Below are 19,120 nucleotides of genomic sequence, written 5' to 3'. Positions count from 1 at the left end.
GCCTTAATAAATAAATAATTCATGTAAATTCTTAACATTTCTAAGACACTGTGTTTGTCAGGAAATAAAACAGAAACAATGGAATATGTGTGTGTATATGTATGTATGTATTAATATTATTTGGAGAGAGGGTTTGTTTGTTTGTTTAAGGAATTGGCTCATGTGATTGTAGGGGCTGGCAAGCACGAAATCCACATGATAGGCAGGTAGACAGGCATGCTGAAAATTCTGGCAGGAGTTGATGTTTTGGTCTTGAGCCAGAAGGCAATTTCAAAGTAGACTTCCTTCCTCTTTGGGGGACCTCAGTCTTTTCTTTAAATCTTTTCTTATTAAAGCCCACCCATTTATGGATGATAATCTCCTTTACTCTGAGTCTGCGGATTTAAATGTTAGCCACATGTGAAAATTACCTTTATAATATTTAGACTGGTGTTTGACCAAGCCACTTGACGCCATGGCCTTGCCAAGCTGACAGATAAAATTAACATCACAGATGCTCTGTCGCATAGGCAAAGAACTTATATAAAAAAAATTCATAGAAAAGTAATTTCAAATTGTTAATAAGCCTGTGGACACCCTTCTGTTTTATCTCACTGATGATCAGCAGATACTGTAAATTAACATCTTTTAGTTACCAAACAACCAAAGATTTAAAAATTAATATTAATTTAAAAAATTTAAAATATTAATAGATTGTGTCTATCCATGAGGTTGACAGATTGACACTCTGCTAGAGAAAATATAGATTGGGAGATTTTTTTCTAGAAAGCAGTTGGGTGATAGGTATTTAGAAGCCTTAAAAATCAAAATATTCATGATCCAGGAAATCAATTTAAGGAAATAGAAATATATTAAAAAATTTTATACATAGTTTTTTGGGTGTGTGTATGAAATATTGATTATAAAAAATAAGCTATCTAAATAGAATGGAAATGGCTAAATTAATGAATGTCATGATACCATTAAAGTTTTATTACTAGTTTCCTTGCAACGTATTGACTCATAAAAACAGATAGTAATGTTGTGGTGTCATCCATCATTACTCAGCTAAAATGTTATATAATTTTGTTGGTTGCTTTTGGCTTGTGTGATTCTGAGCTTTATGACTTTCTTTTTAGTACTTTTCATATCCAAAAGTATTAATACTTTTAGGATAATAGTGAAAGAACCAAAATTTGTATGTATATCTTGTATTAATAACCAGTTATTCATATTTTTATTGTTAATGATCTAAAGACCTGGCAAAATATTTTCTGTACAGTTATAATCAGAAAATAGAAATGTTTTTATTTCTGAAAATTTGAGAAATATAGCAAAGTTCAAGGAATAAAACATAAATACACTACCATCCATAATAACCATCATACATATTTTTAAATATAGCCTTGGGTTTTTTCTCTACAAATAAATGGGTACACACATGTGTTATTATGATATCATTGTTCTATAGTTTTTTTTTCTTCACTTAAATACATAATGGTATTTTCTGTGCCCTTAAATATTTTTTGAAGTTTATAATTTTTAACCTTTTTTTATGTTTATGTAATTTGTTTTCAATAGATGTGTCCCAATTGTCAATATCCTCATTGCACATTTAAGAGTTCTTATTTGTGTTTTAATATATGAATCTGTTTATTTTATTGATGGTTAATTATTATTTTAAAAATACAGTGAATTTCAGTTAATTTGGTATAAGAAATAAGTAACAAAATGTAAAATAATGTATTTTTAGTTAAGTGTTTTCCAGAGTGAGTGTATTTTGCATATGAGGAAAGTGTGAATAACTTGTCCAAAGAGCAGCAAACAGTGGTGGTTTTAAAATATGTCCACAAATTCTTTCATACTCCTCTCTTCACTCAAGTGTAATTTCCCTCTCCTTGACTGTGGGCTGTACTTACTTACTCACTTCTAACAAATAGAATGTGACATTAAAATTAATATACAGAAATCTGTTGCACTTTTGTTCCCTAACAATGAAATACCAGAAAGAGAAATTAAGGAAACAATTCCATTTACCACTGCATCAAAAAGAATAAGAAAACCTAAGAATAAACCTACCTAAGGAGGCAAAAGACCTGTATTTTGAAAACTGTAAGACAACAGGGAAAGAATCTGAAGACAACACAAAGAGATGAATAGATATACTGTGTTCTTTGATTGGAAGAATCAATGTTGTTAAAATGGCCATACTGCCCAAGGCAATATGCAGATTCAGTGCAATCCCCATCAAATTACCAATGGCATTTTTCACAGAATTGGAACAAAAAAAAATTCTTGTTTGTATGGAAACACAAAAAACCCAGAATAGCCAAAACAGTCTTGAGAAAGAAGAATGGAGCTGGAGGACTCACATTCCCTGGCTTCAGGCTATACTACAAAGCTACAGTAATCAAAACATTTTGGTACTGGCACAAAAACAGACACATAGATTGATGGAACAGGATAGAAAGCCCAGGTGTAAACCCCACACACTTATAGTCGATTAATCTACAACAAAGGAGGTAAGAATACTTACAATGGAAAAAACATAGTCTCTTCAATAAGTGGTGCTGGGAAAACTGGAGAGCTACGTGTAAAAGAATGAAATTAGAACATTCTCTAACACCATATACAAAAATAAACTTGAAATGGATTAAAGACCTAAATGTAAGACCCGATACTCTAAAACTCCTAGAAGAAAACATAGAACATTCTTTTGACATAAATCACAGCAATAAAAGCAAGAATAAGGAAATAGGATTTAGTTAAACTTAAAAGATTTTGCACAACAAAAGAAACCATAGACAAAATGAAAAGAAAACTTATGGAATGGGAGAAAATATTTATAAATGATGAGACCGACAACTGGTTAATTTCCAAAATATACAAATAGCTCATACAGCTTAATATAAAAAAAAAAACCCAATCCAAAAATGAGCAGAAGACCTATAAACAGACATTTCTCCAAAAAAGACATACAAATGGCCAGCAGGCGAATGAAAAGATACTCAACATTGCTAATTATTTGAGAAAGGCAAATTAAAACTGCGGTGAGATAGCAACTCACAACAGAGAGAATGGCCATCATTAAAAAGTCTACAAACAATAAATGCTGGGGAGAGTATGGAAAAAAGGGAACGCTCCTACTCTATTGGTGGGAATGTAAATTGGTGCAGCCACTATAGAGAAGAGTATGGAGGTTCCCTAAGAAACTAAAAATAGAATTACCCTATGATCCAGCAGTCCCAGTTCTCAGCATATATCTGGATTAAAACTGTAATTCTAAAAGTCATGCACCCCAGTGCTCATAACAGCACCATTTACAATAGCCAAGACATGGAAGCAATCTAAGTGTCCATTGACAGATGAATGCTTAAAGAAAATGTGGCGTGTGTATATATATATATATATATATATCAGTGAAATGTTACTCAGCCATAAAAAAGAATGAAATAATGCCATTTGTAGCAAAATGGATGGACGTAGAGATTATCACATTAAGTGAAATAAATGAGACAGAGAAAGACAAATACCGTGATATCACTTATATGTGGAACCTAAGGAAAAAAATGATACAAATGAACTTATTTGCAAACCAGAAATAAGTCACAGACATACAAAACAAAATTATGGTTACCAAAGGAGAAAGGGATAGGGGGAGGAATAAATTAGGAGTTTGGGATTAACATACACACTACTCTATATAACATAGGTAAACCATGAGGACCTATTATGTAGCACAGGGAACTATATTCAATATTTTATAATAACCCATAATGGAAAAGAATGTGAAAAAGAAAACGTGTGTGTATAATTGAATCACTTTGCTATACACCTGAAACTAGCACAACTTTGTAAATCACCTATACTTCAATTTTTAAAAACCCAAATAGAATATGGCAAACGATGGCAGATCATAAGAAAATTTGTGACTTCCATCTTAATCTCTCTGATGGATCACTCACTCAGGGAGAAGCCTGCTACTGTATACAAGGACATAGTTCTATGAAGAGATCCACTTGGTGAGGAAGTGAGGCCTTCTTTCAACAACCAGCAAGGAACTGGGGCTTTCTAACAACAGCGTTTGAGCCTTCAGTTAACTGCAGCCATAGCTATTATCTTTACTTTAACCTCATTAAGGACTGTGAGCCAGAACAATTCAGCTAAATTGCTCCCAAATTTCTCACATAAACTATGAGATAACAAAATATTTGTTCTTGAAGCTGCTGTTTTGCAGTAATTTATTATGCAGCAATTGCTAATCAACACATAACTAGAAAAGGAAGATGATTAGAATGAAAGCTAACGTGTATGGTCATGTTTGTTTTATCTTGCTTGCCATTCCACTTTCAATTTTTTTAGATGATACATCTAGCTTAGTTATATTACATCTTTCAATAGAAGATTGCATTATATCTTGGTATGATAGCCCCTTTATAACTAAAAGTATGTTCAGGTAGAAAAAAATAGTTTTTGTAAGTTTAAAAAATTCTGAATCTGATAGTGTATATTTAATATATTAACCTTAATTATGCAAAAAGGGGGTGGGAGATACTGAGATGCTAGCAAAATGTGAAATTTTTAAAAAAGAGTCAGTGTCCAGAATTAAACCGCCAAAGGAAATTATTAAATTTGCCTTAGTACCATTATTTCATGATATGCTAAAGTTTTTACATGCTTCATTCTTATTTTGGAATGTATTGGAGGTTATAAAATTATTCTAATTTATTTAACCACTCTGTTAGGAACAGTTGTTTCATAATTCATCTATGGGCTTGGCATAAATAAACATTTTGAAATTATTTGGAGTGCAAGTTGACTGTAATTTATGATAATAGTTATGTCAGGTTTACAGTATTAGTGATCATTTGCAAAGACAACTAAAATGGTTTTAAAAGAATAACCTTTTATCTAATTTTTTTAAACTCCAAGGAAGTAATGATTATGATACAGTTAGATCATAAATGTTTTTAAGGCCTTAAATACCACAGTGGAAATCTTCTCCATTTTGAGTATTTATTAATTCAGTAAACATTTGAGCACCTATTCCGTTCCAGTAACTTGGCTAACCATTTGGTTATTTGCTGGTAGACAACTTTCAGCTTTCAACAGTTCAGGATCTTCATCAGTATCATAAATCATCAGAAGGGTATTCGCCTTTCTATTTCATTCTGGCTTGGAAGGATTTCATAACACATGATTATTTGGATTTAAAATTGTATCTTGCTCATCTTTGATTCCTGATGTTTAGTACAGTGTTGATCATATACATAGTCAATACTCAAGAAAGGGTGTTTGAAGAAAAATCTTCAAAGTTAAGGTTTCTTTTTTTTTAAACCTAAGCAGTAATAGAGTATGAAAGTTCTTTTCATTTGGTTTTTTTATTTGACTATGTTAATGAGACAGTTAAGGTAGTGTTTTGTTTTGTTTTAATGTTAGCTTACATTTGTTTTAAGATTATCTTTACAGTGTTTTTCCAGCCAGAGTTGTCAATTGTAACAGCTCTTACTGTTCAGATATGCTAGATTTGTAACGAAATCCATAAAGTTCACCTCATGATTGTCTTGTGATTATAAGAGGAAAAGATCTCAGATTCCATGCTTGGGCAGAAGAAAGATGACACCTAATTGATCTGAAGTAAAATGATGTCATGTTTTCGCTTGGCCACTGAGAAGTACTTGACTAACTTAATCCTTTTTTAGAATTAGATAATGTCAGTTTTGAATCAAAGTGGTTAAAAGGGTTGTGATTTTCATTTATTTAAAATAATTTTGCTTTAGGCAAGGTGGATATGAATTGTTCACGTACTTGTTTTCAAAGGTGGTAACATTTTTAAAACACTATATTTGGAAACTAACGTAATGGATAGGACTTTATTTAGCCAGCAAACTGTGTTCTGTGTTACTGTGACCATCCTACATCAAGTAGGATTTTAACCTTAGTATATTTTAGATTGAGTTTTATTATCGAATAAGGGAGCAAAAAAACTCTATATAATCTTTTTGCATATTTTGTCATTGTTAAGTTTTTTCTTGACTCTTAAACTAATCTTCATGTAGAATATTTTTATAGTTAGAAAATTATAAAGAAGAAATTAATTAGAAATCATTTATCCCTATTAGAGGTAATTGCTAGTAAGATTTGTGTACTTCTGCCTAAGTTTTTCTTTGTTCTTGCATGTTGTATTCAAATAGATTTCTTTAAAAGCACCATCAGAATCAATCTCTTCACTTTTATTGTGTTTTTGATGGGATTTTTGTTTGTATTGGTAATGATAATGAATAGTGGTGGTTGGAATTGAGTGGTAGAAATCATAAAATTTGAACCCGCACAGTCTGATTTCATAGTCTTTGAATTTAGCCATTATATCTTGTAATTGTACTACAGTTTATTTAACCATTAATGTTTCATTGGACATTTACTTTATTTTCCACATCAATTTTTGTTGGTATTTCATGACTGTGACCTTAGGATAAAATTCTAGAAATTTATTTACCAATTAAAGGTTTGTCTAAAAATTTATATAGTTAGCAGGAACTGTGTAACTATTTGACCTATTAACTAAAAACCAGATTTAAAGATAATAAATAGTCACTTAAACCCTAATAGCACATTTAAGGCAAACAACTTTTCATTAGAAAGGTAGTTTAGCTTTTCTGTCAATTAATCTAGGGTGGAGAACTGGTTTTTCTTTTCTGATTTTGCTGGACATAAATATAGATACTTTTCTCATGTTCCTTCCAAATTGTTTCATCGCTGATTACTGTGTTAAGATTACTTAGACAAAAACTATATGTGCTATTAATGTTTTTAGACAAAACTCATAGACAAGTGCAAAATTAAAAATTCAAAGGTTAGTTTATTCTTAAACTAATCAGAAGTAACTAAAGAAATCTAATGAGAAGAATGAGTGACAGTTGTGGTCAAATCTAAAATGAATTGCTACTGGGTACTTTATCAAAATGTAAACAGTGATTTTGTTGAGCTTGTTGGATTGTTAGTAATGTTTTTCCTTTTCTGTGCTAAGTTTGCATAATTTGGTGACTGTATAATTTTAAATACCAAAAATATAGCTTTGATAGCATTTTTAACATATACAATGCTAAGATAATGACATTTCTTTATCAAAGAACATTAAAAATTTTTTCTCTTATGCTAAAATAAACTAATTCTATAATTGTTAAAACTTCTTTTGTTGGATATGACCCAGCCATGCATTCACACCTGTGCTTTGTGATATACAACTACAAGAATGAAATTTTGGAGCAATTGGTAGACTGTGATAATCACTTTTTTTCACACTAGATCATTTATTAGGAATCATTCATTTTTTAAAGTTTGCAGAACAATACTAAGTTTTCTCTGCCTCAATACAGAAAGAAGGGACAAAGAGAAGAAAAGCAAAATCTATATTTATTTTCTCTACTGCGGTCATCTAGACTTATGTTCTGATAGAAAACTGCAATTGGAATTATTTTATTAATTTACACTGTATCCTTTTGTCTCTACACACAAAATTGCTATAGTGGTCTTACAGAAAGAAAAAGCTAAACAGTTTCTTAGTAACCATAGGAGAAGAGTTACTATACCAGCCTCTGAAAGTGAAACAAATTTCCATTGTACATGCATTATTGGTATGAGGTACTTTACAGATAATACAGATGAGCCAGTGCCAGTACAGTACTAAAAGCATTGAATATGGGTGTATATAACTGCCAAAAACAATTTTTTTAAAGCTAGGGATTCTGCAAATGTATGTACATTCTTTGTGCATATCATATGTTAGATTTTCTGCTCTTGAAGATTTTGGGCATTTTCCACCACCTAACTAAGATTATGTCCATGTTCCCATAGTAATTCTTAGTTATAAAGAGTTACAATCCAGTGAAAAGCATTCAGGTTTGACTAAGCATGACTACCTTTTATTCAGTCATACCCAAATTTAAAAATGCATTTTTGAGGGAAGGATATAGCTCAAGCTCTAGAGTGCATGCTTAGCATGCATGAGGTCCTGGGTTCAATGCCCATTACCACGTCTAAAAATAAATAAGTAAATAAACCTAATTACCTCCCCCCCCCAAAAGTAAATTAACAATATTAGTAAAATAAAGACTATACCGTGAAAAATCTTTTTTAAAAAAAATACATTTTGTTATTAATTTTAATTACGAAAATGATAGATAATCTTTTTGTAAAATAGTAATTAAGTTTTTGTTTATTAGATTGAGAAAGATTTTTAAATAAGGTCCAGTGTAGGCAGAGATGTGAGGAAATAGTCTTTCTTGGGAAGTTTTCAGATGGCACATAAGTTTGCTTGTACTCTCTAGCATTAATGGGAATTAATCCCAAGGAAATAATATTACCACTGCACCAAGATGTATTAATAAGAAGGTGCCTTGCAATGTATATGACCAAAAATTAAAGACATCGAAATGCCCATAGAGTATTGCCTACAGAAATATGGTATTCAAATATTGAACTTCTTTGCAACTATTTTAAAGCACAAGGTACATCTTATATATTGACACAGGGAGAGGTTCATGGTATGTTTTGTAGCCAAAAAAAAAAGCACTACATGGATAGACTGTCAAAACATATACATGGAATCAAGTTATACATAGAGTATAACAGATATGCTTAATGCATATGTATATGCATTAAGAAGTCTAGAAAGATATATGCCAAATAATAATAGGTGCTGTTCCTGAGGGGTGAAGAATTTTTTGTGTAATTTGAACTTCTAACACTTACTAAATTATTTTGTGGGAGGAGACTTTTGTTGTTTAAGGAGTTCTTTTTCTACATTTTTTTTTTTACTAAGTTTACTACCAAGGGTCTGTATTAATATAATGCGATCTGATTTGTGGATATTTGCATATCATGGATTATTTATAGGGTACTCACTATGTACCAGTTATAGTTCTAAGCTCTAGGGATAAAACAGGCATAGAGTTTCTCATTACTGGCTCACAGGAGAATTATAAATAAAAGAACACTTAGAATATAGGGTGATTTTTAAAGGGATATAGGGTGATATAAGTATTTTTGAGAAGTTCAAAGGAAGGAATAACTTTAGAGTGGATTAACAGACTTTGGAGGAGTTTATGGCTGATGTTAAAAAGGAGTTTTTCTAGTGGAAAGATTGAAGATAGTCTTTGTGGGCAGATGGAATGACATGCACATAGAATCAGAAATGTGAAATGTCAGATGGTACTGGAGAGAAACAAGTACAGTGGTATTTCTGAAACAAAAAGAGATAATGAAACAGTAGAGTAAGGAGCCATGCATTCATTGGTTAGTTCTTTTGTTCATTCTCAAAATTTCTTGTTCATGAAAAAAAACACTTTAATTTTTAATAGGACTGGTCCATTATAGATATTAAATAGCACGTACATAAATAACAGTGAAAATTGTGATAACGTCTGGTCTTAGAATATGGAACATTGCTTGTGGATATGTGAACTATTAAAACCATCTTGGAAAATGCTTTTTTTTTTTAATATATAAACTGAGCTTATGTGTATCTTACAGTCCAGCATTTCTACCCCTGGGTATGTACCAGAAAAATTATTGTATATTTGTATCATGAGGCCTGTAGAAGAATGTTCTTAGCACCATTGTTTGAAATAGCAAAAAATTAAGTGTTTTATCTTAGGCAAGTTATGTAACTTCTTGGAGCTTTAGTTTCTTCATATGGAGTAGGAAAATAATACCTACCTCGAAGGGTTGTTGTGAGGATTAAATGAGTTAACCTATGTAAACCCATGCACTTGGGACAATGTCTGATACATAGAAAATGCTTAATATCTTATCATTGCTACGTAGAAGTGAAGATGAGTAAGCTATTGCTACACGTGTCAACATGAACAAGTTTCATGCAAAAAAAAAAAAGAGCAATGAAAGCAAGTCCCATAATGTCCCAAGTAGCATGATATCAGTCAAATAAAATTTAGAAGCATCTATAACTAAATACTGTTTAGGAATAATACTTGTGTGGCAAAACTGTAAAGAAGAGTAAAACATTGGGGGAAAAAACCCAACAACTTCAAGATAATATTTACCTTATGTTGTGGGAGTGGGAGAGAGGGATGCTAACATGGAGAAACACAGGAATTATTTATTGTCTTGGTTGTATTCTCTTTCTTACCTTGGGTGACAAGTATATGCATATTCACATTATTATTTTTATATTATTAGTCCTTTATATAAAGTAATTCCTTAGGGAAATATCAGTGATTTGTTGTGTATCTTTCCTTGAATTGATAAAATTTTAAAATATCTATTCATTCATCCTATCAATTAGACATACAGGATCATATCATACTGACAGTTCTGTACCTAGCTTTTTTCCATTTAGCAATACCTTGAGTACTGACTGCATATAGATCTTTTTAGTGGGTTATAGAATTCTATCGTAAATGTATACCATATTTTTTTAAACAGTTCTGTGCTGATATATCCATGGGATGTTTTTCCTCTTCTTCTAGTCTTTTTTTTGTTAAAAATAGTGCTACCATGATTATTTGTGTTTGTATCTGTATATACAATCACTCAAGAATTGCACTCCCACCAACAGCGCAAAATATTCCTGTTTCTCCCTACCCTTGCCAATATGGATTATTACTATGTATATTTTTCATCTTTTCTAGCCTGTATAAAAGATTGACATTACATTTTTATGTCTTTAATTGAAGTGCAGCATCTTTTCACATATTTATTGTCTGTTTCTTTTTTCTATGAAATAAAACTGGACTTTATCTTGTATATCAGTGCTTCTGGGGTGAGAGTGCCCATTTCTATGTATTGTGTAAATTATGTATCTTATGTAAGTGTTCTTCAGACAATAATGATTCTCTGCCCTCTATTCTCCAATGTGTACAGGGTTGCTTAATAGAACTTTGATAATTGGGTATCTTAGAAGGGTTCTGAGAAGAAAAACTGAGAGATTTGCATGCGTAGCCGTTCACAAGGCTGGGAACAAGGAGATCACTTAGAAACCTACTGAAATAAGAAGCAAAAGAGATAATGAGGGCTTGCATTAAGGCAGTGGATAAGTGGGTATGGAGAAGAGAAAATGGATTTGAAAGGCACTCAGAAGTTTAGCTTGTTTAGAAAATTATTTTATTTTATTGACCAAAAGAGATATTCTGCATGAATCCAGAAGGGTTTGGGGCAAAGATTGAAGAATGTCTCAGTTTATTATTTCAAGTACAGAGTTGGGGTGGGGGGGATCTACTTTGGCCAAAAAGCAAGTGACTGGTTCATTAGTTAGTTGAATTACTTGAATATTTTGATAGAATATAATTGCATTATATTTTTAAATATTATAATTGTATACCAAAAGAAAAGGGGAACGTGCATACCTAAATTTTAAAATAAATCAGCCATATAAAAGTAAACAAGCTCTAGAAAAACTGGAAAATCATTCATAACCATACCATCAATGTACTAACATTCATTTTATATCCATTTAATCTTTCATCTTTTTATGGTTATAATACTGTAAATAAAATTTTATATACTGACTTTTTAACACCAAATAATTCCATATAAAGTACGTATTATTCATAAACTTCATTCAGTAAGTTTGCATACCATAATTTATGTAACTATTCCCTTAATTTGGGGCGTTAAGGTTGTATCTTCATTTTGACTATTAAAAATAAATCTGAGGAAAACTACTTTGTGCCTAAAGCTCTTTCCATTTAGTACATTTTTTTCCTTACTAGATGAAATAAGTTATCAAAATGTGTGAATGTTTTAAAAACTTTTGATGCATTTTACTAAAGCTGCTTTTCAGAAATGATTGCTGCAGATTTTACTTCTGTGTGTAGAATTAGCAATGAATGAGAATGGCCATTTTCCTTATCACCACTTTTTAGAAAAATTTTTGTCAATTTAATAAACATCTAAATTTAAACTTGCTGAAAGAGATATACTTAGGTAGTAGGAAAATACTCTTCCAGTTTAGAATTCTCCAAAAATGTTAGTTTCTCACAATTCATGCCTTGTTATAATTATAGGCTGTATTTTCAAACAGTTGTTTGTTTGTTTTTACCATATCAAACACCTAAAAAATGTTTTCATTATTAGCTGAGACATATTTAGCTATACAGTTGTAAATTCACTGTGTAATATGAAATATTTCTAGTTAATAGGTCAATTCCAGCTGTTTTGGTAAGCATTTTTAAGTAGAACTAAATCCTTTGTTATCCAAATATACATATTTTTGTTTGTTTAATAATGAAATAATACTTTTAATGTTTCCCTTTAAAATGAATATTTATTCTTAATCAAAATGAAATGTATTATTGTTTAATACACAGAATGTAAATAACACCTCAATTAGGTTAGAATGCAGTAAAGACAGTTTGATCCAAGTAGTTGGCACTATTAAAAAGCATAATTACTCTATGATCACTACTGATACCACTACTACAGTTTGTGCTTATTTATAGTTTTTAATCTCTCGAGTATCTCAACCAACCCTATGATTTTTAATACAATTACACCCAGTTTATAATAAAAGTAAATTGTGATTTAGAGAAGTTAATAGCTTAAATTTTATATCCTAATTGGATAAGGAAAGTTTCCAACATAGGCCCTTTCTTTAAACCTCTCTGTTGTTTTCTTCTCTTCTATTTGCTTATGATTTTTGACAATTACTTGGGTCATTTATTTTGCAACTGTCTGGAACAAATAACTGCATTTTCCGAGTTTTTTTTTACTTTTCCCTATTTTGATCATGCATTTTGAAAGAATGTTTGCTGGATACCATTATTTAGCCAACTCCTTTTCAAATAACTTAGCATTAACTCTCTTAACACATTAGGACAGCTATTGGGGAAATGAGATAAAAACAGCAATTAACTGGGTTTGTTATATTAAGTTTTAAGTGACATTAGATTCTCAGGTATATTTTTCAAAGTTTAATTGCTTACTCCCTGATAAAATAACAGCTTTTAGTTTTCATAGCATTTTCACATGTATTACCATCTCATTAAACCCTTATGACAATTCATGCCATAAAACAGTATAGATATTTTAATTATTTGATAATTGAGAAAACTGAGTTCCAAAGAAATTAAATCTCACAAGACTTCTTTTTTCATTTCAGAGCAAGGACTAGAACATGTATTTATAAATTTATAGTATCTTAGCCTTTTTATGAATTTTATTGCTTAATTTTAGAAGTAACACCAAATTTTAATGTTTTTTATTTAAAAAAAAACTTGTAAGAGTCTGTACCTTTCAAATTATTAGCCATATAGTGATTACTCTAAATTACTTTAGAATGAGCCAGTAAAAGTATTTCTGTCATTTTTACTTGACTGTCACTGTTTCTTCCCAAATAATTACATATTAATGGGAAAAAGAATACCAAATAGGTATCTTATTTCTTTTAAAAAAAAACAACAGCAACAACAACACAGCACCTTTTCAGGACTTTCTATTTTTTATTGTGCCAAGTTTCACTTATTCAACATTTATGTCACAGAAATATTGTTTACAAAATTTCAGAAGCATTTCATTAGTGACTCATTGAGCATGTCGCCTTCCCTGAGTCTCATGTATGATTTGAGTCTTAAGTAATCCCTAAGTTCAGGCTCATTAATTCATTCACTCACTCAAGGTCATGGACTACTTACTGTCTTCCTTCTTTTGATTCACTGTATCATACAGCACAATCCTTGGTACTGTGTTTTTAAAAAATACTTTTTTAATTAAACTTGGAAAATAATACTTTTATTGTTACGTATTTTATTCCTCATAATTTCTTCACTTTCTGTGTACATATGTCACTTTTAGTTATAATAATATATAATAAAAAGCTTTATTATAATTAGGTGTCTCTCTCACATGACAGTTAGCTTTCTAATTTTTCCAAAGTTGCTTTTTAATAATGAAAAGGTCCATTTTGTTCAGAAGTTTTTTTTTTTTTTTTAACTTACATTATTTTGACATGGCTTCCTAATGTACATTTGAGTTTGGGGAATTGCCATTCACAGAGGTGGTGGTGGTACATACTTACTGATTTGCTAATCCTTGTCAGATTATTTGGTGGTGGTTTTTTATATTCTGGAAACTAATGAGTTGGGGATTGTTTCCATTAGGCCCCTGAAGAGGATACTTCCAGTTCTCTAGGGAAAGATCATCTTTTCCAGCAAGAGACAGTTGTTACCAGTGAGCCTTACAGAAGCTCACGACCTTCTCCCTTTGAAGATCTGAATGCCAGAAGAGTCTACTTGCAAAGCCAAGCTAATCAGGTGAGAAAATAAGTATTTTTCAGTGTGTTATTCATATGTAAAGAAAATCAGATGTACTAGAGAAGAGCATTAGGACCATCTGCCCTTTATCAGACAACTATAGAAACAGGAGAATATGATTTATAATGAATCAAATCTAAACTGATACAATAAATATATAGGTCATACTGTCCTATACAGCTGTAATAATTGAGTCATAAATTTGACTTTAAATTTTTTGATGGTGCAAGTGAGGTGTTACTTACATATTCATTGTCCAGGAGGCAAAAGCATTTAACCTCTTAGGAGGCAAAAGTTTTCCTAGCTATACAAGAAACTTCTCAGATGAGAAATATGGAAAATGTCCTCAGCAAATATCTATATGGCAAACATGCTGACAAATTTCATAAAATTGTTTCTTAGAGCCTATTTCAGAAAATAATAATGTACTCCTAAATCTATTCAGTGAAAATGTTTCTATTGGACACTAAGTATACAACTTCCTAATGGTTGCAGATTGATCTAAAATTGAAACCTCAGTTATAACATACAACCCTATTTTTGTGCCACTCACAAGTGTTGTCAGATCTATCAAAAGACTATTCTTGACCCTAATTCTCTTGGTGATACAAGCAAATGTTTGTTATTAAATAAGCATTCATAACTGTTACTTTATGTGAACTGATGTAGTTTAAACCATACACAGTATATATCTACAAAATCAAAGGCCCATCAAAGTGGTTTAGAAAGATAAAGTATCTTTTCTTCTTCATAGATGTTATCTGTCAAATTTGTTAGGGAAGAAATTTGTGCACTCTAGATAGTGAAACATAGCAAATGAATAACACGATACAGCATTTAGATCAACAAACTACTAATATTAGTTATGTTTTAACATGTGTATACCATATGCCAGACCCTGTGCCAAGAGTTGGATACAAAGGAAAGTAAACCATGATTTCTGTTGTAAAAGAGTTTCCGATGGAGTGATAGATACATTCTCATGGTGATATGGGAGCACAGGATAGGGGCATTGAACTCATTATGTAAGATGAGAGGGGTTTTTTTTTGTTTTGTTTTTTGTTTTTTGTTTTTTAGACCTAAACTTTTCAAGGATGAGAAGAATTGTTAAGTAATTGAAGAAGACAGGGCTGGTAATGAAAATTGAGGGGAAAGACACAAAGAGCAAGAGGATGAAAGTTTTAAACAGGGAGTTTTAGTCAGCATAGTCTGCCATAACAAAATACCATAAACTGGATGGATTAAACATTTTTTTCTAAAGCTCTAAAGGCTTGAAAGTCCAAGGTTAGGGTGCCATTATGGTTGATTCCTAATAGAGTCTCTCTTCCTAGGTTGCCCACAGCCACTTTGTGTGTTCTTATGTGGCAAGAGTGCACAAGTGAGCAAGCCCTCTGGTGTCTCTTAGAAGGACACTAATCCTGTCATACCAGGACCACACCCTTCATGACCAAACTCCTTCCTAAAGGCCTCATCTCCAAATACCATCACACTGGGGATTAGGGCTTCATATGAATTTGGTAGGAGGACACAAACATTCAGTCTGTAACAGGGAGCAAAGGTGTGCATGATCTAGGGGGGGAAACAACACGGAGGGTGAAAAAGAGAGGCAAACAGTGCAAGAGCCAGATTGTTGAGTCTTTATGTTCTGCAAAACACTTTGGACTTAATCTTGTTTGTTGCTTCACAAACCTAGGTGTGCATTCATGTGCCAGAAGACACAAGAAACCACAGATTAAACATGGTGCATTTTTACAGAGTGTGAATTTTACTTAGAAACAAAAAATTCCTAAGTGGTGGTACCAGTTTTACATTCACATCAGTAGTGGGAATTTTCCTGTATATTTGATATTGTCCCTTTCCTTTTTTTCTTTTTCCCAATTTAGTCACTTAGTGGAAGCAAAGTAGTATTTTATTGTGAATTTAATTTATACTTTTCTGATTACGACTGATTTTGAGCAACTTTTTTCATATGCTTATTGACCATTTAGAAATTTTGTTATGTGAAGTACCTGTTCAAGTATTTTGCACATCTTACATTGAGTTGTCCTTTCTTATTGATACACAGGCATTTTCTTTTTGTTTATTTTGGAAATAAGTCTTGTGTATTGCAGATACCTTCTCTTACCGTTTTGTCTTTTCACTCTTTTAATGTCTTTTGCTGAATAAGAGTTTCTACTTTTAATAGAAGATTAATTTAGTCATCTTTCCCTCTATGGTTAGTGCTTTTTTATGCCCTATGTAAGAAATCTTTGAGCACCCTGACCAAATTATGAAGATACTTTGTTGTCTTTCAGAAGCTTTTCTTTTTTTTTTTTTTTTCTTTCATGTAAATGGTGCGAGATTAGGTCAAGGTTTTCCCTGCCTAGTTGGATAGCCAATTGATCCAACACCATGTAATGAAAAATTCATGCTTTCTGAAACAACGGCATTGCATTGTCAGCTTTGCCATGTGCACTTGAATGTGTATTCTTAGCTGTTGGGTGCAGCGTTCTTTCTATATACTAGGTCAGATTTGTTATCCTTTTTAACTTTTTTTAAAAATCTGCTTGTTAGTAATTGAGCAAGATAATGTTTAAAAATCTCCACCTCTGATTATAGAATCATCTCCCTTTAATTCTATCTGCTCTTTAATTTATAAAATTTGAGGCTTTTATACATTGCTTGTAATTTTGTAATTGTTACACCTTTTTGTTGGATTGTTTCTTGTCATTATGAAATATCCTTATTTATCTCTGGTAATCCTTCTTGTCTAAAAGTCTATTTTGTCTGATGTTAGTATGACTATATCAATTTTCTTTTCTTTTGGCTAGCATTTACACAGTGTATGTTTTCCATCGTTTTACTTTCAGGAGTTATATGTCATATATAAAATGTCTCTTTAAACTGTATGCAGTTGAGTTTTGTTTTGTTTTGTTTTTTGGAGTGTTTTTGTCTTTTGGAGTAGTTTGTCTATTTACTTTTACTGTAATTACTGATACAGTATAAGTCTACCATCTCATTTCTTTTCTGCTTGCCCCATTTGTTCTCTGTTCATCATTTCCTCCACTTTCCTTATTTGAGTATATTTAACTACTTAATTTTTCTTCTATATTAGAAGAAATGCAGTTATTCAGTATTAGTAATGCAGCTGTTCAGTATTTTTCATAGTTATCCTAGAGAGTACAGTATACATTGTTGATTCCTTAGAATCTACCTTTAAACTGATTTTTTTAACCACTTCTGGTGGACCGTACAATACCTTCATGCATTTATCTCTTTTTCATTTACCTTTTACATTGCTGTTGTCTTGAATTTTAGTTCATTCTAATTATGTGTGTGTGTGTGTGTGTGTGTATTTAAAGGCTCCTAAAATAATATTTCAAACGATCGGCATTGATTTCAGTTTATCTACCTACTCATGCTTTTGGCTGTTTTTCAGTCCCTCATTTATTACTATACTACAATGTAGGATTATTTGTTGCCTATAGCTGTTAGTGAATCTTGGGTTTTGTTTTTCTGAAAACATCTTTTATTTTTGCCATTTTTGAAGGATGTTTTGCTGACTGTCACATTCTACGTTAGCATTTCTTTTCTTTTAGCACTTTAAAAGATGTTATACTATTGTCTGTACTTTCCCATCATTGCTTTTAAGAAATAATTATCTTTATCTTTGACTTTTAGCTGTTTTTTTATGCTGTGCCTAGGTATTATGTTTTTTTATTGGGTTTTTAGAGCTTTTTGAATTTGGCTGGTATCTTTGAACACATTTAGGAAATTTCTCCACCATTGTCTTCAGATATTGTTTCTAAATCTGAGACTCAGGGAGAGATAAGGACTGGACATAAAAGTTGGGAATCATTATCTAAGGATGGAAATTAAAACTGTTAGAGAAGTTTGAATTACTTTGTAAGACAAATGGTATTCAAAACTAGAACACTGGTTTTAAATATTAAGACAGTGTGGTAAAGGAAAACAGTCACATAGATAGGAGAACTAGTTAAGGATAATAATGTCTTGGAAGCCTGGGAAGGAGAGTTTGAAGGAAGTGATTAATGTATTGCAGTTATGTAGTCCAAGGAAAGTTGAATTCTTCTCTATAAAGGTAATTGGTAGCCTTAGCATAGTTTCAGTGGGATTGGGAGGCATTTGTGGCAGGAGAGGAAAGAAAGGGGAATTTTTTTTTTTTTTTTTTTTTTTTTTTTGCTATGGCTCCTTTCAAAAGCTTAACTAAAAGGCCTTCCTTTAAAGAGTAGATAGAACTAGAGGGGTGCAGGACCAAAGAATAGATATGTTTATAATTTGAAGGGATAAAGAAGGTGAGAAGTTAAAGATCTGGGACAGAGAGAATAACTGATAGAGCAAAGGCACAAAGGAAACTATCACAGACACAGAGGAATTACACCAAAAGAGGAGGAGGTACTTCATCCTTCTAGGCTAAAGAAAAGTTTAGGTAGAACTATAGATATATAGGAAACAGAAAGTTAATGAAATTCAGACTAGATCAGGTCAATAGTGGATGAGCCTAAAATATAATTGTTATTTTTATCCTAAAGATTTGAATGTGGAGAAGAGAGTGAAGAGAAAATAAACAACCTTCTGCATCATCTAGGAACTCTTCTTCCAGCAACTCTCAATATAGCCATACCATAGCAAATAAATATAGTTTGAAATATTCAGGTTAGATGCAGATTGTGAAAGTTTCCCTGCTAATAGACCTGATTAATTAGATTATTTAAGGTCTCAAGAAACAGATATTCTCAGGCTGTATCAGTCGGTAGGGGCTTATTGTAAGGACACATCTGGGTGAATGATGTATCATTTATACACTGAAGCCATCCTGACTCATCCCTCTCTCAGTCTTATCCGTTAAATATCCAATCAGTCAGCAATCCTAT

At 31.7% G+C, this 19,120-nt stretch overlaps 1 protein-coding gene across 1 annotated transcript in view; it reads left to right on the top strand.

Annotated features, from left to right (window-relative positions):
* SPRED1 (sprouty related EVH1 domain containing 1) overlaps positions 1-19,120 on the top strand; it is a 101,742-nt gene that overhangs the window by 71,393 nt on the left and 11,229 nt on the right. Inside the window, exon 5 of the mRNA XM_006201629.4 lies at positions 14,094-14,246. Within this exon, the coding sequence (XP_006201691.1) occupies positions 14,094-14,246 (153 nt within the window). The remainder of the gene's footprint in view (positions 1-14,093; positions 14,247-19,120) is intronic.

Source organism: Vicugna pacos, chromosome 6, assembly GCF_048564905.1.
Source record: "Vicugna pacos chromosome 6, VicPac4, whole genome shotgun sequence".
NCBI classification, from domain to species: Eukaryota; Metazoa; Chordata; class Mammalia; order Artiodactyla; family Camelidae; genus Vicugna; species Vicugna pacos.
This window is presented reverse-complemented; position numbering and strand designations above follow the sequence as displayed.